This window comes from Aythya marila (assembly GCF_965140915.1).
Source record: "Aythya marila genome assembly, contig: HAP1_HAP1_SCAFFOLD_255, whole genome shotgun sequence".
NCBI lineage: Eukaryota > Metazoa > Chordata > Aves > Anseriformes > Anatidae > Aythya > Aythya marila.
Genome location: NW_028136701.1, coordinates 138,761 through 160,678, shown reverse-complemented (window position 1 = coordinate 160,678; position 21,918 = coordinate 138,761). Strand labels below are relative to the sequence as shown.

Genomic DNA, 21,918 nt, shown 5'->3' with positions numbered 1-21,918 from the left:
GAATGCTAGAGAGAAGCAGCACAGCCGCTGCTGCCTCCATGGTTACGTCAGACGGGCTGCAGGGTCCTGATGTCCGTCCCTCTGCTCTGTGCCGACTCGCCACACGGTGAGAGTCGACTACCGTTGTCCACTGACGCCTCTGGTCTCCCGTAGCAACTCCATCTCGGATGTCCCGCATCGCAACGCGATTATTTCAATGTCCCGCGTTTTCCGCGGCTCCTTTTCCCGCGTCCCTGCGCGGTTCCGTTTCCCGCGCTTCCCCGCGGATCTTTTCCCACGCTCCCCACGGTTTCCTTTCCCCGTGTCTTACCGTGAGTCCTTTGTACAGTGTTTGCGGCTCGGTGTCTGGTCAGGTGCAGCGCCGGTCCGATGTCCGCTCCGATGTCCACTCCGATGTCCCGCGCCGCTCCGATGTCTCAGTCTCGGCGCTGTGATGTCGCGGCGCCGCTGGTCCCCGGCGGCACTGGTCCCGGCGCCGCGCCGATGTCCCGGCGCCCGGCGCCGCTGGTCCCAACGTCGCTGGTCTCCTGCTCTATCTGCGTTCGGATGTGCCGGCGCCGCTGGTGTCCCGCTGCGCTGGTGTCCCGCTGCGCTGCGATGTTCGCCCCGGAACCGCTGCGATGTCCGTGCTCGGCTGCGATGTCTGCTCCGGTGCTGCGATGTCCTGCTCCGGTGCTGCGATGTCCTGCTCCGGTGCGATGTCTGTCCCGCTGCGATGTCCTGTTCAGGCCCTGTTCAGGTCTCCAGCTGCGATGTCCTGTTCAGGTCCAGTTCAGGTCTCAGCCTGTTCGGGCGCCATATGTTGCGAAGCACGGACGAAAGCACGACAGACACGAGCAGAGTCAGATCATGCTCCACCATTTTATTGCCCGAATAGCCTAACTTTTATAGCGAACTTGACAGGGGCGGACAGTGTTTCACACAAGATTATTGGTCAAAAGCACTCAGACAAACAACTACAAGAAAACAACCCCACCTGCAAGAAAACAACCCCCCTTGTGATTAGCGGTCACGTAGACCTTGTCCTTGAGGCCAGCTGCTGGTAACAATATATTTCTGAGTTCCTTAATTGGGTGATGTGGGAGATATTGCCGTGGGAGCTTCTCACAGTTACTCTGGTAGCTTGGTTTGCTCAGCTACAGCAGGCCCTGAGATTTCTAAGGCCTACCCTGGTTGCTTAAAGCAAGCTTAGATCGAACAATTATGCCAATTCCCAACACCGTGCTCCTTGGGAAGACGAGCCATGCTCTCACTTGGGAAGAATAGTATCTGGTGGCTAGAAACTCCGGTTCTTACGTGGTGCCTTCTTTGTCACCAGGCAGGACCATACCACAGCCCTTTAGAGCTGTGGTAGAGCAGGTAGCGAGTGCCAGTGCTGGGCTGCTCTTCTCCACGGCCTGCCATCATGCTCTGTTGCTGGCTGTGTTCTTTATTCTTGGGGAGTCAGCGAAACTGCTACGTTGTACTTCCAGAGGGCAGACTTTGAACAATTCAGGACACTAGCAGGGAGGGTCACGTGGGAGTCAGTCCAGAAGGGCAAAGAGGTCCAGGAAGGATGGATGCTCCTCAAGAAGGAAGTCTTCAAGGTACAGGAGCAGACTGTCTGTGTGTGCCATAAGATTAGCCGGCAGGGAAGACCAGCATGGCTGAACAGGGAACATTTGCTGAGTCTCTGGGGAAAAATAGAGTTTATGTCCAGTGGAAGAAGGAATAGGCAACTCAGGAAGAATACAAGGACGTCACCAGAATATGCAGAGAGAAAATCAGAAAGGCCCAGTACAAACTCAACCTGGCCACTATGGTTAAGGATAAAAAAAAAAAAAAAAAAGGTTTCACAAATGTATTTATGATAAGAAGAGGGCCAAGGAGAATCTCTGTCCTTTACTGGACATAGAGGGGAACATGACTACTGAGCATAAGGAAAAGGCCAAGGTTCTTAATGACTTCTTCGCATCTGTCTTTAATAGTCAGACCACTTATCCTCGGGTACTCAGCCTCCCAACCTGGAAGTCTGGGATGGGTAGTAGAATAAACACCCCACAATCCAGGTGGAAACATTTAGAGACCTGCTACTCCACAAGGACTGTCACAAGTCCAGGGGGCCAGACAGGATACACCTGAGGGTGCTGAGGGAGCTGGCGGATGTGATTGCTGGGCCACGTTCCATCATCTTTCAATGGTCATGGTCAACTGGAGAAGTCCCACTGGAGACTTGCTAATGTGACACCCATCTAAAAGAAGGGTTGTAAGGAGGACCCTGGGAACTACAGTACTGTCAGCCTGAACTTGGTGTCAGGAAAGGTGATGAACAGGTCATCGTGAATGCAATCAGGCAATGTATGCAGGACAACCAGGTGATCAGGCCCAGCCAGCTTGGGTTCATGAAAGGCAAGTCCTGTCTGACCAACCTCATCTCCTTCTATGACCAGATAACCTGCCTGGTGGATGAGGGAAAGCGTGTTGACATAGTCTACCTAGACTTCAGCAAGGTCTTTCACATGGTCTCCCAGTGTATTCTTCTGGAGAAGCTGGAAGCCCATGTCTTGGACAGGTACACTCTTTGCTGGGTTAAAACCTGGCTGGATGGCTTGGCCAAGAGAGTGGTGAATAGAGTGAAATACAGCCGGCAACTGGTCATGACTGGTGTTCCCCAAGGGTCTCTGTTGGGGCCCATCTTTTTTAATATCTTTATTGCTGATTTGAATGAGGGAATTGAGTGTGTAATAAATATTGTATAATAAGTTTGTTAATCAAACTGGTGGGAAAGCTTGTGGGGGCTGTGACAACCCCGTACAGCTGGAAAGTTTCCAGCTGACCATCCTGATAAGAACCTGTAATAAATCTTGGGGAAGCTTGTGGGGGCTGTGACAATCCTATATAGCTGGAAAGTTTCCAGCTGACTATCCTGATAAGAACATGTGTAGAACATGTATAGTGCTTGCTCAGCAAGATCACAACCCCCAACACAGAGGAAGACTAAGGCCTTCATCCTCACGACCACCAGGAGGTCCGAGACGACCCCCTAGCAACAGTACGCGCAACCGCAGGACATACCAGGATATGCCACATACACCTGGAACAACCAAGCTATAAAACGGGGACTCTGGCGGGGGTGAGGTGCACGCCGTTGGTGGAGCGGAGACTCCCCGGCCACCCAGTGCTGTTTTGCCTGCTTGAATGCTTGCTTAATAAATTTAGCTCTGATAAAGATTATTCTGAGTGGTTTTGGTTCCAACCTTGTTACAGAGTGCACCCTCAGTAAGTCTGCAGATGACATGAAGTTGGGGGGTAGCATCGATCTACCAGAGGGCAGGAAGGCTCTTTAGAGAGACCTAGACAGGATGGGTCCTTCCCTGCTCCCGTGGGATGCATCTTTGCTCACCACCCAGACTATGGGAGCAGAATTTTCTGAGGGAACTGTCCCAGCAGCCAAGACTTGCTGCTCAGCAGACCACAGAATTTTCACCAGTTGCTGCCCCCCCACACAGCCGCAAGACAGCCCTGGGCGCATGCCGCACCCCCCAATCACGCCACCATCCGCCTTGCTGCCCCCAGCCGCCCGGCGTCCAGCATCAGGGGCAGAGGCACCACCACCGCGTGCTCTGGTCGGGAGCAGCACAGAGAGGGCAAGGCAAGAAGCTACACTGTGATTGGTGAGAATCCCTGCCACCACAGAATGAGGGTGCTGAGGATTGGCCGGTACCCTTCCTCCTTTCCTCAGCAGGAGAGCAGTGAGAGCCTTTCTGATTGGCTGCTGCTTTCCACACCTTGCAGTAAGCCTCTTCCTAGTGGCTGCCCACCGTTGAGCTCGTGCGGCAGCGGCCTGGGCGAGCGGCATCCGTGGGTTCCCCGTCAGGGCTCCGGAAGGTGGGGGAGCGCGAGGGGCAGCACTGGGTGGGGATGATGGTGGAGGCAAAGGCAGGCACCGTGGCCGTGGTCAGGCCTAGGTTAAAGCCCGTGGTGATATCCTGGGACTGTGACTTCTCATGATTTGTGAGTAGTAGCAGGCTTCACAGATTTTATGACATCATTGGTGTGTATTTCCTTATGAGCACTGGTGACATCACTAGACCTGCCCCAAATAGCCACATTGTGATCAGCGACATAGTGAGTGCTAATTGCTAATTAGTACTAATTATCAGGATTTGTGCTATAGTAGTGAAGGAATCAGTGCCCATAGTATAGTAGCAACAGTGACATCACCACTGTTTTTGCCATCATGCTCATTACATGTAAGTCACATTGCAAACAACTGTGACAGAATGATGCTTTGCTGGTCGTTCAGTGTTTTCTGATTTCAGGGCCTTAACGCAGGCAACAGTGATGTTAAGGGTGTAAGTGACATTATACCAAAAAATATCAGAGATAGTATCAGAAACTAGGTCAAAGTCATCACTAACAACAACGTTTTTGCCACTGATGAAGTCACTGCTGTCTGTGCCACCAGAACTTTGGAGCAATAGTGTCATCAGCTTTCACAGCGACACAAAGGACAGGACGTTGAGGTCCCACCAGCAGTTGGGGCACCCTTTCCATCTCCTCAGGGCTGGGGACAGAGTTAGTCCTGCTGAAACTGTGTGGGAACACCTCAGCCCCAGTGCAAGGACAGCTGTGACCCTGCTGGTGGTTTGGAAGCACCCTGGGGAGTTTGGGGCTGCAGCTTTTCCTGGGACTGTGACAGCAATGGCCCTGACAGTAGAACTGGAGATGTATTATCCCTGTTCCTGGTTGGGGATGGTGCTGGCCCTGCAAGGGGTAGGGCTGGGGGCACCCACCTTCCTGACTGTCCTTACAGCCCTGCTCCTGTCGCAGACCACGTGGCTTGAAACCAAGATCTGTGTGTGGTGAGTATGGCCTCAAGCCTGTTCTGAAATATTCGTAGTGGATCTGCTTTCCCCTACTGTCCCCAGCCATTCCCATGTCTCCCATTCTCAACTGTCCACATTTGTGCCTATATCTTTTCTCCTTTCTGCCCCTTTTTCTTCCTCCCAGAAGTCTGAGAAGGCACACCTGGGCCCGTGAGTTCTCAATGGCCTAGCTGTGTCTGCTTATCCCCATCTGTCCTCTGCCCTCCTGCCCTTTCCCACCCCCCAGTCCCACTGTCCCCATCTGTCCCCATGTCTCTTGTCATCATTACTCCCTTCCCCCTCCACATCCCTGCAGGACAAACCTGGATGTGGTGGCCATGGAGAGACTTGAGGCAGCTCCAACCCTGCAGGATCGGCATGTGTGAGTGAGGGGATGGGGGTGCTTGGAGAGGCCTTGGACACTTGAGTCACCCTGAAACACTTCTGGACTACCTTGGGTCACTGGGGATGCCAGGGGAAAAACACCTGGGGGACTCAAATACCAAGACACCAGCAGGGAACCCTGGAGACACTGTAGAACAATTCTGAGGCATCTGAGACCCCTGAAGACACTCTGGTGACATACTGGGACATTATGGGGGCTCCAGGCATGATTGGGAAAAACCCAGAACATCCTAGGCAACAGATAGGACACTCTAGGCACCAATGGGACACTTGAATAATGCCTCTGGGGACCTCCAAAAAATCCTGGGACACCCTGGAGACCAGTAGGACACTCAGAGACCTCACCTCATGGACTCCCAGGGATACCACTGGTATACCACCATTCACCTCCTACCCCTTCCGGATTCCTTTAGTCTCCCTATCATCCCTGCAGTATCCCATTTCCCTTCATTGACCCCAGTGTCCTTGTCCCATCCAGGACATCCTAGAATCCAGTCCTGGGTGCATATGTCCCCTCCCAGGATGTCCCCATGTCTCCTACTGGTATCCTTGTTCCCCCTAGCAGCCCTCTAGGTGTTCATGTCTTTTCCATGCCCCGTTACCATGGCTTCCTCCTTAGGTCCCCTCAAGGTGTCCCAGTATGCCCCTGTTCCTCTCCCTGCAAGTGCCTACATTGTGTTTCTGAAGGATATTCTGGTCCCTTTTATTTTCCCTACTATGTCTTCCCAGGTTGTCCCTTTCATATCCCTCAAACTCTCCCTGTCCCCCTAGGATGTCCCATTTATATCTCCCTGAGGTGTGCCTGTTCCTACAGTGTTCTGACAGACGTTCTGCCAGGGCCCCCTGTCATTCAGGATGCCTACAAAGGGGCCCTGAAACTGGGCCAGGAGCTAAACCTGACCCCAGGGCCACTCTCAGCCCTGTTGGGCATTGTGCGTCAAACCATCATCATGTGCACAGGTATGTGCAGGGCTAGGAGAGGATGGGAGGACACAGCACAGCAAAGGTCTTACCACTGACTCTCCCAATCCCAGAGACACCCTTACTGGATGTGGAGGAGTGCTACACCTACCTCAGTGAGCTGCTGCTGCACCATGCTGTGCATGTGAGTCTTCACATGCCCCTCACAGCTTTATTGGCACCCATACATTCCTTGCCCCATTCTTGCACACTTGTTAGGACTTGAATACTCCCTGTGCACTCTCCATATGCTTTTCAGCATCCACACAACAACCTAAATACACCCCACATGGTTATTGGCACTTACATACTCTATCCATGCTTATTGCATGATCCTTATGTACTCCTTCCACACTTAGAGAGGCCCTGTGCTCATAGCATGCTTTCCACACACTGGTGTCCCCATGGCATGCTTAGTGGTGCGCTTTCCCCATGTACTTGTCTGAACTTGCAGCTTGCACACTCCCACATGCTTCCTTCAGGTTTACCAGAATTTGCACATTCCTTGTGCTCTGAACCCTCAGATTCCCAACATGCTTGTTGCATGCTTCTCTCTCCTCCTCTCTCCTCCCCTTGTACGCTCCATGCATACTTCCCAGCCCCTGGCTTTCTTTTGCCTGCTTCTGCCATGGTGCCATCACTGTAGTGCCCTCCGGTCAGTGCAGCTGTATTTGGGCTGACCCAGGTTGCCCACATCGCAGCCCATCTCCTCGAAACAGTCCTTCGGCATGCCAGGCTCTATGGCTACATCCTCACACCCCAGGTGAGCTTGGCACTGTTGGAAGTATGCAATGGGGGCAGTACCTGCCCTGACCTCACTCCATGTCTTGTGTCCCTGCCCACAGACCTGCCTTGACCTGACTCTGGTTTATGTGGGGAGCCCTGAGCATGGCCAAGAGGTAGAGGTGTCCACTGCCCTCCTCCAGGAGGAAGGAGAGATCCCTGGGAATCCCAACAAAGGTGGAATCTTCCTAACTGGGAGGTTATGGGGAAAATGCTGGGAATTCAGGGGGCTGGAGCAAGATAGGGCAATGAAAGGGACCATAGGGTAAGTGTGGGTGCACCCTCCTATCTGGGGTGCATTGTAGGATCTCGGATGGAGGATCATGTGGAGGGTCATGGGAGGTGCCTGTGGGCACCTAGTGGTCTGGAGGGGTCGAATGGCACCTTAGGGTTATAAGGATGGTCATGTGAAGCACAACAGCATCTGGTAGCATCAAGGGAGACACTTAGGATCATGAGGTGTTTGGAGAGGACTGGAGGGTATGCCAGGACTATGGATGGCCCTGGGAACCTACAGGATCAGGCCATACCTTGCTCCATGTCCCCCTGTTCCCCTGGTTCCACCATGTCTTTCACTGTCCAGTAGCAACTTCATCCTGAGCCCTGTCTTCTCAATGTCCTGCTGTGTTCCTGGTGGAACATGTCCCTTGTTTTCACAGTCCTGCTATATCCTTTTTCAGGCCCTTAACCTGTCCCTCTCCCTGTGTTCCCTGGATTCCTCTTCCCCAGTCACTGGTTCCAAGCCCTAATTCCTGACCTCTGTTACTCTCTATGCCCTGCCTGCATGCACCCCCAGTTTTAGTCTCTGACCTCTGCTCACTTATATCCCCTCCTTGTCCCCATGTCCCCCTGTGTGTTCCCTGTCTCCGTGGTGTCAGGCCCTGAGCCCTGTCTTCCTGTGCCTCCTGTTCCCCTGTCTCTGATGTCTGGCCATGACCTGTGTACCTGTGTCCTCAGGGTCTTCATTACAGGAGGTAGTAGTGGCTGAGCTGGTCCAGGTAGCTCAAGGTTGGAGCCAAGAAGTGGAGGCCGGGCTCCTGTGTGGTCATGATCAACGTGGGACCTGCCTGTCCCCTGCAGAGATAAGCATGACCAAGGAGGATACTTCTGGGTCCCTCCAGACCTCCCCCAGGAGCAAGAAACACCTTGGAAAACCCCAGGGATCTTGCCAGGGAAATAAAGGCCTTGGACTGTGCCAGCATCTCTGTGTTGTCTGTGGAACCTGCCCCATGTCCCATAGGATTCCCTTAGGACTCCCTCTGGGACACCTTGGGGGAACTCCTCTATCTACTGGGTTCCCAACATTCTTTGGGATGTCAGCCCATGTCACTAGGTTCTCATATCGCCTCCCTTGGAGTGCTCCACACCCATCCCAAAGCATATAGACCCCCTTTTTCTCACAATATTTATTTGTGGCCCCAGTGGATGTGGTTAATCTGGTGGCATTGGTCCAAGTACCAAATGCAATTTATTTTCAGAATTGCAATCTCTTGCACCAGTTGGAAGCAAGATGGGCTAGTTAGACCTTTAGTAACTGCATGCTAAGAGAATGCCACCACCTCACTTACTCTCAGTCAATTGCACTCTAATACTTGCTCTGGAATTTTGGTCTAACCTATAAACAAGCAAGGTTTAGGTCACCACAAATCAGCTGTGATTTGACAAGGAATATTAATGAGTTAAAAAAAAAAAAAAAAAAAAAGCTAGTTCATGTTTCTGAACATGTTTTCAGAGCTCTGCCTGCTCAGGATTTACAGGGATGAAACACTGCGATTCAGTTCATCTGGACCACCCACTTATACACAAACTCAGGGCTAGAGGCTTCCACAGTGTGATGAGCACTTTTGGAAGTCTGTATTTGCCTGCTCACTCCTAAAGACAGTGTAGCTGTGACAGATGCTCCAGCTGTGTTTGAATGGTACCTGAAAGCTAACAGATGCTTATATTTATTCTTCACCCAAGAAATATCATGTACACGAGCACACACACAAGACTTGCCTGCTGTTGTGCAGTCAGACACAGGTGACCACAAAAGCCACATCTCTGCTTCTGCCCTATCTATTTTCTAATAGAATAGTGAGAGAGCAGTTATGGTAGGGGTTGTGGTTGTAATAGCTCCATACTTGCATAAATCTCATGCAAAGTTTAGAGATTCATTTCTTTTTCCCCTGCCAAGGATGTGGTGGTTTTACCGTGCTGGGCAGCTAAACCCCACAACCGCTCTCTCACTCCCCCTCCTTTAGATGAGGAGGGGGAGAAGTAAAGCAACGAACAACTCACGGGTTGAGATAAGGATAATTTAATTAAAGGGAAATAATAATAACAATTAAATAAAGACTACCATGAACTAAACAATTTAACTAAGGGGAAATAAAAAGGGAAAGGGGAAAATGGAGGGGAAAAGGGAAAATAATAAGAAGGGAGGAAAACAAACAAACAAAATAAATGAAGGCTATATGGAAGTGCAGAGGAAAGAAATTACTCTCTACTTCCCACAAATGAGCGATGATTGACCACGTCCTTGAAGCAAGGCCTCAACGCACGCAGCCGGTGTTCGAGAAGAGGACCGATGTTTTCCCAACGAGAGCCCACCTCTCCCCTCTTCTTCCTGTTTCCACCTTTTATTGCTGAGTGTGACACCACATGGTATGGAATATCCCTTTGATTGGTTTAGGTCAGCTGCCCTAGTGATGTTTCTCTCCTCACTTTTTGCCCACCCCCTAGGAGGGTTAGAGAAAGGCCCAGTGCTGTGCCACTGCTGCTCAGCAGTAGACACAACACTGGTGTGATAACACTGCTGTTCCAGCTACAAGTACAGAGTACGGCACTGTATGGGCTGCTGCCGGGAAAGTTAACATTCCAGCCAGACCCAGTACAAAGGAAAGTGAGGAGAAATGCCACCCAAAAACATCTTTCACTGGATGATACTAAAACAACAAAGAGAGGTATGCAGATAGAAAAAATAATCATAAAGCTTTCTGCAAGCCTATCCTACAAGATATGCAAGATATGAACAAAGCAGGCTTAACAATTCATGCTGTCCAAACTCACAGTTAACTGAGACAGGATTGCCCAGCTGTGCTGGTCTCCCAGAACCTTGTTGTGCCGTAGTGTTTTGGCAGTGCTAGGGTTCCATTGAACACCATGTCTTGTTCTTTCCCTGTGGTGTGTCTGGGCTGGGACATGGTCAGATGGTTTGCATGCACTTAACTTACCTGCTTCCTGGTGTGCTCTCTCTTCGCTTTTGCACCAGTGTTCACAGGGCTTGGATGTGCGTATTGATTGTGGCTCACTAAGCATAGCTCAAGACACCCAGCATGTGCTTTGATTTTTGTGACTCTGGCATTGCCAAGCTGAGGACATCACTTTTAGAAGCTATTCTCTGTTTCAATGGTTTTCTCTTTTTTAAATGCTCCTCCTCTTTTTCCGGGAGTGCATCCTTTCCAAGGTGGATATCAGGTGCTGCTCCAAAGTTGGATCTCCAAGATTTTAATGGCAAAATGCCAAGAACCTTACACTGCACTCAAAGAATACTGAATTTCCTTTGGAAAGCTGTACACAACTGTACTCTGAACTTTGTCGCACCCCAAAACCTAAGACCTAAACAGAACCCTCACACTAGGCAAAGTGCACTGCAGCTTACTGTCAAGGAGCACCAGAGCTCAGCCTTCCTCCCTGACTGCACCTTTGATTTTGTTACTCTGGCATTGCCAGAGCGAATAGATATTCTCCAATATAATGGTTTTATTTTTTGTTAATGCTTCTCCTCTTCTTCAGCAGTCCATCCTTTCTGAAGTGGACATCAAGTGCTGCTCTGAAGTTGGGACTGTGACCTTTTAATGGCAACGTGGCAAGAACCTTACACTGCAGTCAAGAAGACCTGAAATTCATTTAGCAAGCTTTATGCATCCCCCCCCCCCCTTTAGGTCTCTGCAATTTCCTTCCAAATCTTTCCCTCCCCTAATACTCACCCTAACCTTAGATTAAAGCTACCTAAGCTACCTAGGAAATGCTGATGATGACAGCCTTTTGGGAGACCACAACTGGCAGCCTTAGTACAGTCCTCCATACAACAGGACTCTGAGCTTTGTCTGAGCTTCTGAAAACCTATGCCCTAAACAGACCCCCACCCCTGCCCCAGGCAAAGCACACTGCAACAAAAGGCCAAGAATTGTTTTGCCAAGGGAAAGCCTTGCTGTGCTGTAGTGTTGTGGCAGTGCTAGGGTTCTGTTGAACACCACGGCTTGTTCTTTCCTTGTGGTGTGTCCAGGCTGGGACCTGGCCAGATGGTTTGGGTGTAATTAATTTACTGCTTCCTGGTGTGTTCTCCTTTCGCTTTTCGCAGGACCCTGACCCTATGCAAATTGTACTGTAGCTAGCCTCGCCAGAGTGCCAGAGCTCTGCTCTTCTCCCCAGCTGTAGCTTTGATTGTGTTGCTCTTGCATTGCCAGACTGATTCCATCACTTTTACAAGTGTTTCTCCAGTTAATTTGTTTTATTTTTTGAAACCATCTCTTCCAGGAGCCGAGGCAAGAGGGCTGCTGTTCTGAAACGATAAAATTAAAAATGGGGTCACTTGTGGTATTGAGAGATGGGTGCTAATGGTGGCAGAAGAATGATTATCTTTTTTTTTTTTTTTTTGTTACTGCTGAAATGCAGCATCCAACATGGGATGTCGTGACCCAAACTGCCTCTGGCAAGGTGAATGATGAACAGATGTAGCAGTTATTTTTTGGGGTGCTGTAGTCACTGCAGTTATTTTACTACATAAAATACAGTAAAAATCCTGTTTGCATTGTAGGGGTGCTGTATCTGGCTTATGAGGGCAGATAGAATCATCTGCCTCGGGGGCAGGTGAGCAGCTGCGGTAAGGGAGTGGATGAGAGTAACTGTGCTAGGGGTGCTGTGGCTTTGGCTGCTACCTCAGCCTGTGCTTTTTTTCCTCTTTGGCAGGTGTCTCACACAGCCTCAGAGGGGCACACTGCACGCTGAAGAGCAGTGTGAGAAGGTGGGCTGGTCATCAGCTAGGTTGGAGCAGAATGGCTGAGTAGTGCAAGATGAGAAAGGTCTCCCTCTTGCTCTGCAGGTGGCATGACAGGCTCTCAACTGATGTCACTGAGGATTTGAGGCAAGGCCAGAGAGCAGCAAGGAGCGGCACGTGCAACAGCACTTCCGAGCACTGCGTTTGCTTTCTCTTTTATTCACCAGGTGCTGTGGGCAAGGTGGGCTGTGACATCAGTCTAGAATTGGTCTTCTATAATTATCACATAGCTTCTGGGAAGGGTGCTGTAGCAGATAAAATCTGCATGGGACAGGAAACAAGGGAAAGCATTTAGATTTTGCAGGTTTTAGCTAACCCAGGATGTATGCTGTATATCAACCACAAGGACAGGACTGAGTGAGGGAGTATGAAGATGGGACAACATTAAAGATAAGGGAAGAAAAGACTTCATACACACAGATAATAAAACAAGCAAGAACTGGCTTGGACTGCTGAAGTCTGTGCCACCCTGTGGTTTTACCTACATGACCATGAAGAGGACTTCAGAAAAAGGGATGGAAAATCTACCAGGACACTAGAGGCATGGGTATGTGAGTTGCAAGGGAAAACAAACAAACAAACAAACAAACAAACAGGAAAAAGGGGTTCAAGGGGTTCTCTGAGAAACTTGGTGCTCCAGTTTCCAGTGGGCAGTACCCAGTCTTCTGGACGTCTGGTACACCGGCCCCGACTCCCTGGGGCCCCAAGGAGGACCCCGGGCGCTGGCCCTGGTCCCAGGGCTTTGCAGTGATGCCTGAGCCCCTATGCCGCTGAGCTCCTGGGGCCCCGCGGAGGTGCCCAGGCGCTGACTCCCGCCGAAGTCCCAGAACCTGCAGCAGACCTCGGGCACCCACCCACAGACCCCGTGGCGCACCCTGGGCTCCGACTCCTGCTGAACCTCTGGACCCAGAGGTGGACCCAGGGCACCAAATCCCACCTAGACCCCAGACGCCATGGTGGAACCAAGGCTCCCACTCCTGCTGAGCACCTGGACCCCGTGTGCCGACTCACGCTGAGCCCACAGAGCCTGTGGTGGACACTGGGTGCCAACTCATGCCAAACAAACGAATCCCAGCGGCGGAACACGGGCACCAACTCCCGCCGAGGTCCTTGACCCCATGGTGAACCCCGGGCGCAGATTATCACTGAGCCCATGGACCCCGCAGCGGACCCCAGGCGCCGACTCCCTGTGAGGCCCCAGAGTCAACAGTGGACCCAGGGAGCTGGCCCCTGGAGGGCCCTGGGTGCCATGGTGGACCCCCCAGCGGGAACTGAGCACTGCTGTGGACCCCGGCCGGCTACACTCGGTTGTGCCCCCACTGAGTTGGGAGATCCTTATACACTATAGGAGACTGGGTTGGGGGGAGGTTTGGAGCTGTTTTTACGCCTTTGGGGCCTGTGTCTGCGGGGGGTTGGGAGCTGCTTGTAAAATTTGGGGCCTGCAGCTGGGGGTGTAGGAGCTGGTAATACACATTTGGGGCCTGCCTTGGGGGGCTTGGGAGCAGCTTGTACACTGTAGGTGCCTCCTTCTGGGGGAGGGGTGGGAGCTCTTTGTGTACCTTTGGAGCCTGTGTACGGGGGGGGGAGGGGTGGGTGGGGATGAAATGTGACCTTCTGTCTTACATACCCTTGTATAACCACAAGTCTAAGAAAACCAGAGTGGTTAATGTGTATAGTTCTTGTATCTTGCAAAGGAATGGTCCAGCAATTTGGGTCAACAGGGGATATGAGAACAAAGGGGTTTCAGAATAACTGCTATTACAACTGTTGCATGGGACACTAGCAAGTCTCTGACATCCAGCCAAGATGGACAGAGAAGGACCTGGAAAAAGCCTGTGAGGAAGACTACGAGCTTTCAGCATGAGAGACCCCCAGAGGGACCACCGGAGACAGATAACGCATGCACCAGCGGGAGGGTTCGGATTCCGGGAACTATTATAATAACCCTTCCTTTTCTAGAAGTAGTAATGAATATGTATTAGCCTAGGAGCATAAAAACCAGCCACCTGATGTAACTGGTGTGCGTCTTGGTGGAGCAGAGACTCCAGGCGCACCCAGCGCTGCTTGCTTACCTCTATTCATTTAATGAATTGTAAACTTTAATTGTAACTCTATTTTGGACTCAGTCATTTATTACAGCTGGGACCACCCTATGGGTGGAAGCTGTCAGGAGAGCCCGGGACGCTGTGGCGTGGTGCCACGAGGTTGGTGGTCAGTGGCGCCCTGGGGCAGGAAGAATCGGGAGGGGGTGAGGCGGCGGGTGGTCGGAGGCTTTTGTGGAAACGGCCCTTTTGTGGGGCGGGGACGGTGCATTAGGAGGAACCTTGACAGGCTGCAGATAGGGGCAGGCAGCAACCTTTAGAAGTCCAGGAGAGGAAAATGCCAAGCCCTACCCCAAGGGAGGAACAAATTTATTCACCAGCACTGGCTATTTGGATACTAAATAAGCATTTCTTCATGGCAGGGCTGGTTAGACATTAGAAAAGGCTGCCTGGGGAAGTGCTAAGAGTCCTTAAACACTGCCCGGCATCCAGCAGCGTGGGGGCTGGCCGTGCCTTGAAGTGGGATGCTGCTGTCGGGCGGTTTGGGGTCCAGCAATCTGCGCAATCTGAGGACTGGTCTCGGGCGACAAGGGGGCATGCTGTCTCTTGTCCCGGGGGTCTGGCCTCGATCAGCGCAAGAGTCGATCGTCCCGAGCCTCTGGGCTCCGGTTTGGGTGACGCAAGTGTTATCCACACCTGCGTCCGGGGCCAACCCCAGGCGACTCATGGACGGCGGTCATGGGGACCGGGTGTCCGGTCTTGGGCTGCTTGGTGGCTGGCCATGCCTTGAACTGGGATGCTGCTGTCGGGCGGTTCGGGAACTGGCAGTGCAGCAATCTGCAGGCTGCCTCAGGCGTCATGGGGACACGCTACCCCATGTCCCGGGGTTCCAGCCTCGATTGGCGTGGGGGCCGGCCTTGCCGTGAAGAGGGAGGCTGGCGTCCACCAGCTTGAAAACTGGCCGTCCCGGAGACCGGGGTTTGTACCCGTGTGGAACAGCGGCTGGCCATCCCGAACACCGGGTGCCTCCATCTGGAGTTGCGGGAGCCAACAGTCCCGAGCCCCTGGGCTCCGATTTGGGTGACGCGAGTGCTATCCACACCTGCATCCGGGGCCAACCTCGGGCAGTTTGTGGACGGCAGTCCTGGGGACTGCGAGTCCGGCCTTGGGCTGCTTGGGCAATGGCCGTGCCTTGAACCGGGATGCTGCTGTCGTGGGGTTCGGGACCAGCGTTCCCGCAATCTGAGGACTGGTCTTGGGCGGCAAGGGGACACGCTACCCCGTGTCCCGGGGGTCCAGCCTCGATCGTCACGGAAGCCGACTGTCCCAAGCCCCTGGGCTCCAGTTTTGGGTGATGCGAGTGCTAGGGGCCCCGGGGTCCGGAGTGGACATCGGGCGGCTTGGGAATGGTGATCGAAGGGCACAGGATCTGGCCACGTAAGGCTCGGGGCTTGCCATGCCTTGAACCATGATGCTGCTGTCGGGCGGTTTGGGACTGGTGGTCCCGCAATCTGAGGACTGGTTTCAGGCTGCAGGGGGGCATTCTGTCCCTTGTCCCAGGCGTCCAGCCTCGATCGGCGTGAGAGTCGACCGTTCCGAGCCCCCGGGCTCCGGTTTGGGTGACGCGAGTGCTATCCGCACCTGCATCCGTGGCTGACCTCGGGCGGCTGGTGGACGATCGTTCCGGGGACCGGGTGTCCAGCCTCGGGCTGCTTGGGGAATGGCCGTGCCTTGAACTGGTATGCTGCTGTCAGGGGGTTCGGAACTGGCAGTGCAGCAATCTTAGGACTGGTCTTTGGCGCAGAGGGGACACGCTACCCCATGTCCATGGTTCCCACCTTGATCGGCGCAGAAGCCGACCGTCCCAAGCCCCTGGGCTCTGGTTTTGGGTGACGTGACTGCTAGGGGCCCCAGGGTCTGGAGCGGACCTCGGGCGGCTCAGGGACAGTGATCGAAGGGCACGGGATCCGGCGATGTAAGGATTGGGGCATGCTGGGCCCTGAACCGGGATGCTGCTGTCGGGCGGATCAGGAAGCAGCGGTCCCGCAATCTGCGGGCTTGCCTCGGGCTCCACAGGGACATGCTACGCCTTGTCCCGGGGGTCCGGCATCGATCAGCCTGGGGGCCGGCATTGCCGTGAAGAGGGAGGCTGGCATCCGCCAGCTCGAGAACTGGCCGTTCCGGAGACCGGGGTTCATCCCCGTGCAGTGGGGCGGCCGGCCATCCCGAACACTGGGTGCCTCCATCCGGAGTCGCGGGAGTTGACAGTCCCGAGCCCCTGAGCTCCGGTTCTGGGCGACGTGAGTGCTAGGGGCCCCGGGTTCCGGAGCAGACCTCGGGTGGCTCGGGGATGGCGATTGAAGTGCACGTGATCCGGCCACGTAAGGCTCGGGGCTTGCCATGCCTTGAACCGCGATGCTGCTTTCAGGCGGTTCGGGAACCGGCGGTCTAGCAATCTGCGGGGTTGCCTTGGGCATCACAGGGATACACTACCCCTTGTCCTGGGGGTCCAGCCTCGATCGGCGCGGAAGCCGACTGTCCCAAGCCCCTGGGCTCCGGTTTGGGTGATGCGAGTGCTAGGGGCCCCGGGGTCCGGAGCGGACATCGGGCGGCTCGGGGACAGTGATCGAAGGGCACAGGATCTGGCCACATAAGGCTCGGGGTTTGCCATGCCTTGAACCGCGATTCTGTTGTTGGGAGGTTCGGAAACCTGCGGTCCTGCAATCTGAGGACTGGTTTCAGGCGGCAAGGGAGCATGCTGTCCTGTGTCCCGGGGGTCCAGCCTTGATCGGTGCAGAAGCCGACCGTCCTGAGCCCCTGGGCTCTGGTTTTGGGTGATGCGAGTGGTAGGGGCCCCGGGATCCAGAGCGGACATCGGGCGGCTCGGGGACGGTGATCAAAGGGCACGGGATCCAGCCGCATAATGCGCAGGGCTTGCCATGCCTTGAACCGCGATGCTGCTGTCGGGTGGTTCGAGACTGGCGGTCCCGCAATCTGAGGACTGGTCTTGGGCGGCAAGGGTGCATGCTGTCCCGGGCGTCCGGCCTCAGTTGGCATGGAAGCTGACCGTCCCGAGCCCCTGGGCTCCGGTTTGGGTGACGTGAGTGCTATCCACACTTGCGTCCAAGGCCAACATTGAGCGGCTCGTGGACGGTGGTCGCAGGGACCGGTTGTCTGGTCTCGGGCAGCATGGGGACTGGCAGTGCCTTGAACCGTGGTGCTGCTGTTGGGCGGTTCAGGGACCGGCGATCCCGCAATCTGAGTACTGGTCTCGGGTGGCAAGGGGTCATGCTATCCTGTGTCCTGGGCGTCCAGCCTCGATCAGTGCTGAAGCCGGCCGTCCCGAGCCCCTGGGCTCTGGTTTGGGCGACGCGAGTGCTATCCGCTCCTGCGTCCGGGGCCGACCTCAGGCGGCTGGTGGACGGCGGTCCCTGGGACCGGGTGTCCAGCCTCGGGCTGCGTAGGGGTTGGCCGTGCCTTGAAGTGGGATGCTGCTATCGGGCAATTCGGGGACAGGCAGTCCACCAATCTGCGCACTTGTCTTGGGCGGCAAGGGGGCATGCTGTCCCGTGGGTCCGTCATCGATCGGCGTGTGGGCCGGCCTTGCCGTGAAGAATGAGGCTGTAGTCCGCCTGCTCGGGGACTGGCTGTCCCGGAGACCAGGGGTTCGGTCCCATAAGGAGCGGTGGCCGGCTGTCCCGAGCTCCTGGTTGCCTCCATCCGGAGGCATGGCATCCGACCGTCCCAAGCCCCTGGGCTCCGATCTTGGGTGATGCGAGTACTAGCTGTACCGGGTTCCGGGGCCGACTTCAGGCGGTTCGGGGACAGTGATCCCTGGACACGGGTGTCCGGAAACGACCTGTGCGGGAGCTGACTGTCCCACGTCCCGGGGGTCTGTCCTCTGGCGCCGTGGGTGCCGGCCGTGCCGTGAAGCGGGAGGCTGTCATCCGCTGGCTCCAGGACTGGCTGTCCTGGAGACCGGGGTTTTGGTCCCATGTGGAGCAGCAGCCGGCCGTCCTGAGCTACCGGTTCCCTCCATCTGGAGGCGAGGGATCCGACCGTCCCGAGCCCATGGGCTCCAGTCTTGGGTGATGCGTGTGCTAGCCACACTGAGGTCCGGGGCCCACTTCGGGCGTTTCAGGGACAGCGATTGAAAACACTGGTGTGCGGCCTCACGCGGCTTGGGGACCGGCCGTGCCGTAAAGGGGGAGGCTGTCGTCCGCCGGCTCGGGGATTGGCTGTCCCAGAGACTGGCGGTTCGGTCCCATGAGGAGCGGCGGTCAGCTGTCCCGAGCTCCTGGTTGCCTCCATCCGGAGGCATGGGATCTGACTGTCCCGAGCCCCTGGGCTCCGGTCTTGGGCAATGCATGTGCTAGCCGCACCGGGGTCCGGGGCTGACTTTGGGCGTTTTGGGGACGGCAGTCCTGGGACATGGGTGTCCGGCCAAGGGCCGCATGGGTGCCAGCCATGCTGTGAAACGGGAGGTTGTCGTCCGCCTGCTTGGGGACTGGCTGTCACGGAGACAGGGGGTTTGGTCCCGTGCAGAACGGCGTCCGTCCGTCCCCTGGGCTCTGGTCCTGGGCGACATGTGTTCTAGCAGTAATGGGTTCAGGCGCTGACCTCGAGCAGTTCAGGTACAGCGATCCCAGGGCCAGGTTGTCTGGCCAAGCGCTGCCTGGGGCAGGCTCTCCTGTGTCCCGGGGGTCCGTCCTTGGGCGCCCAGTTTGCAGGCCGTGCTGTGAAGTGGGAGGCAGTTGCCCTCCTGCTCAGGGACTGGCCGTCCCGGAGACCAGAGGTTCTTTCCTGTGCGGAGTGGCGGCCGGCCGTCCCTCGCTCCTGTGGTCCGGTCCTGGGCAACGCGTGTTCTAGCCGCACTGGAGTCTGGGTCTGACCTCGGGCGGCTCTGGGACGGCGATCCCAGGAGCCGGGTGTCCAGAAACAGGCGGCGTGTGTCTGGCCGTACCGTGAAGTGGGAGGCTGTCATCCACCGGCTTGGAGACTGGCTGTCCTGGAGACTGGGGTTTCGGTCCCATGTGGAGTGGCAGCCAGCCTTCCCGAGCTCCCAGTTGCCTCCATCCGGAGGCACAGGATCCGACCATCCTGAGCCCCTCGGCTACAATCCTAGGCGATGCATGTGCTAGCCTCACCGGGGTCAGGGCCGACTTCGGGCGTTTCGGGGATGGCGATCCTGGGACATGGGTGTCCGGCCATGGGCTGCGCGGGATACAGCCAACCTGTGGAGAGTACCCTGCCTCACTTCACCATTCAACTGAAACCACGCTGGAGCTTTGGAAGTCACAGCAACTGCTCTGCAGTCCTGCCACAAATGTTTTATTATAAAGCTCTAAATAAATTTAATATAGGTTGCAAAGAAACCTTAACTATTCTTTGTCACATCTGTCTAAACTGGAAGGATGAGTGCATCCTTCGACTGTTTTGCTTACCTGAAAGGGCTACACGGCAGTCTGGACTGAACTAAGGTAGGGTGGGATAATCTCTCGTGTTGCGTGTTGTGACCTTCTCCCTCTGCCCTGCAGGGTCAGAGTCAGGGTAAATAAAGACCTTGCAAAGTCAGATTCTGCTCCTGCCCTGCCATCTTCTCCCAGGCAGGTTTACAGACAAAAAAAAAAAAAAAGCCAAAGGAGCCAATATGTCCCTGGTATAACAGGATGGAATACAACCCACTGTGAGCTTGCAGGTACTGACTGTTCCTCCTCCCCATGTTCTGCTGTCCCGAGTGAAGGCAGTGCCCATCTCCCTCTTGCAGTGCTGGAAATCTATTTGGAAAATGCATCATCTTCCAAAGCACAGCATTGGAGCATTTCTAGCTCTGCGTGTCCCAGCTTGCAGTGTTTTTGTACTGCTCCTGCTCTTGGCTCTTCACCCTCAAGTACTGCTGTCTGATTTGGGGATTGGCCCCATTTAACTCTCAGGGCTCACCTTCCCCAAAGTTCTGCACACCTGTGAAAGTAGCTCCTACTTTCAGGCAGTATTCACCTGCCTCTCCTGTGCTGCAGCCACAAAGAAAGAAATATATTACCTTCCCCTTTCATGGTATTTTTGTCCCTTTAGGGCTCCACCTACAATACAAATGAGCTGGGCAGAAGGCCAAGTTATTGCAGTGCTGTTCTGTAGCAAAGAAACACAATGCGCTATCTCTAATACATGCAAAACCCTCCACCAAACAAACCTACACCATACAAACCCCCACTGCACTCTCACCTATGGAAGCAAGCCAGTGCAACATGCCATAGGAGGGGGATGCAGACTGGGCCACCACTTCCTTTGTCCCTGCCTCATAACAACAGGTACATCTGATGGCTGTGCAACTGGTGGTAGCATATAATGTCTAACTGCAGCCTCAGAATGAGACCAAGGTGGTGCTGTGAAGGTGGAAGAGCAGCTGGAGGCTGGATCCAGCATTGCACTCAGCATGTGTGGGCTGGCCTGGAGGAACACTCACCATAGGTAAAGAAGCCAGGCAGGTACAGTACTTTCTTTCCCAGCACGTTTCTTCCAATGGTTGGTGGTAGTGGCTCATGCCCAACCTGCAGGAGAAACCCCATGAACAGGTTCCCAAAACAGTTCTGGCATTCCTGAACCTGACAGACCACATGGCCTTGATTCCATCTTCCTGAGCTGCTGAAGCGCCACGTCCCACTCAGTTACCATATGATAAATGGGTGTCCCATGACATGGGCAGTCCCCTTCCTATTAAACAGGGTCTCTGGAGAACAGGGGTCCTCATCCATCTCATTTTATAGCATTTACCATTACAGAGGGGTTCTCAGGATACTGTGGATCCTCAACCCCCCATTATACAGGAATGTCTCATCTTTTATTATATAGGAGTCCCCACTGCATAGGTATCCTCACCTGTCCCATTTTATACGGGTCCCCACCTGCTGTCATATAAAGGGGTCTCAGTTCCTCTCTTTTAAAGAAGTCCCCACTGCACATGTTTTCTTTGTCCCTCCATTATATATGATTTTCTATTTCCTGTCCTATAGAGTCCCTGTCACTGAAAGTATTCTCATCCTCCTAATATATAAGGCTCCCTGTTTTATAGGTACCCTCATCCTCCCAATTATATGTAGGCCCCCCACTCTGACATAGGGATCCCCATTAGAGAGGGTGCCATCCTCTGTTATACAGGTGGACCCTGGGCAATGGGGCCCCCTCATTACCCCATTATGCAGGTGCCGCTTTCCCCATTATCTAGGTTGATGTACACACAAGACGCCCTTATCTCCTCAGTCAAACAGGGATGCCCCTCCCCAGCCGTACAGAGGTCCGTTATAACCCTGGTACACGCGGGGTTTGCCCTCCCGTGGCACTCCGTGAGCGCCCCGCTCCCCTTCACACCGCGGTCCCCGTTGCACAGAGGCCTCGGCTGGGGCAGTACAACACAGTCCCTCCTTACACGGGGTGTCCTCATCCCCCCGTACGCTGCGGTCCCCGTGTCGGGGGTCCCTCCTGCCCCGTTCAACCCCCGCTTACAGGGGGTCCCGGTGCGCGGGGCACCCCCTGCCCCGTCACACAGGGGGCCCGGCACCCCTCCACACACAGGCCCTCCTCGGACCCCCCCACGCGGGGGTTCGCCCCTCACCGCCCCGCAGCCGGCCCCGGACCTGGACGAGCAGCTTGACGTAGAGCAGCGGGTGGCTGGCAGCGGCGAGCCCGGCGCCCAGCACCACGAACAGGCCCTCGGCGCCCTCGGCCCGGCCCGGCCCGGCCCCGGCCCCGCCCCGGGGCCGCCGCCAGGGGGCGTCAGCGCCTCCGAGGGCAGCGCCGCCGCGTCCGCCATGGCCCCGCCGCCACCGCGCCTGCGCCGCGCGGG

General features: G+C 54.9%; 2 protein-coding genes across 6 annotated transcripts; one reads left to right on the top strand and one right to left on the bottom strand.

The window, feature by feature from the left end:
- Nucleotides 1–369: 369 nt before the first annotated feature.
- On the top strand, nucleotides 370–8,016 carry LOC309890952 (cilia- and flagella-associated protein 119-like; the record flags this gene model as incomplete). Its single annotated transcript, XM_082785351.1, has 8 exons — nucleotides 370–622; nucleotides 3,820–3,867; nucleotides 4,796–4,844; nucleotides 5,164–5,229; nucleotides 6,067–6,212; nucleotides 6,287–6,357; nucleotides 6,898–6,975; nucleotides 7,058–8,016. 8 exons carry the CDS (start codon nucleotides 370–372, stop codon nucleotides 7,262–7,264), a joined length of 918 nt encoding a protein of 305 aa, XP_082641477.1. The 3' UTR covers nucleotides 7,265–8,016.
- A 1,325-nt stretch (nucleotides 8,017–9,341) lies between these two features.
- On the bottom strand, nucleotides 9,342–21,889 carry LOC309890950 (uncharacterized protein). Of its 5 annotated transcripts, none has more exons than XM_082785349.1 (4): nucleotides 21,710–21,889; nucleotides 20,542–20,626; nucleotides 19,523–19,609; nucleotides 12,272–12,297 (listed from the first exon to the last, which is right to left on the bottom strand). In XM_082785349.1, exons 1-3 carry the CDS (start codon nucleotides 21,883–21,885, stop codon nucleotides 19,532–19,534), a joined length of 339 nt encoding a protein of 112 aa, XP_082641475.1. In that variant the 5' UTR covers nucleotides 21,886–21,889; the 3' UTR covers nucleotides 12,272–12,297; nucleotides 19,523–19,531. The 5 variants fall into 5 exon arrangements, with proteins under 5 accessions (XP_082641476.1, XP_082641475.1, XP_082641474.1 ...); XM_082785348.1 differs by lacking the exon at nucleotides 12,272–12,297 and adding an exon at nucleotides 12,823–19,312; XM_082785350.1 differs by lacking the exons at nucleotides 12,272–12,297; nucleotides 19,523–19,609 and adding an exon at nucleotides 9,342–11,541.
- Nucleotides 21,890–21,918: the final 29 nt, after the last annotated feature.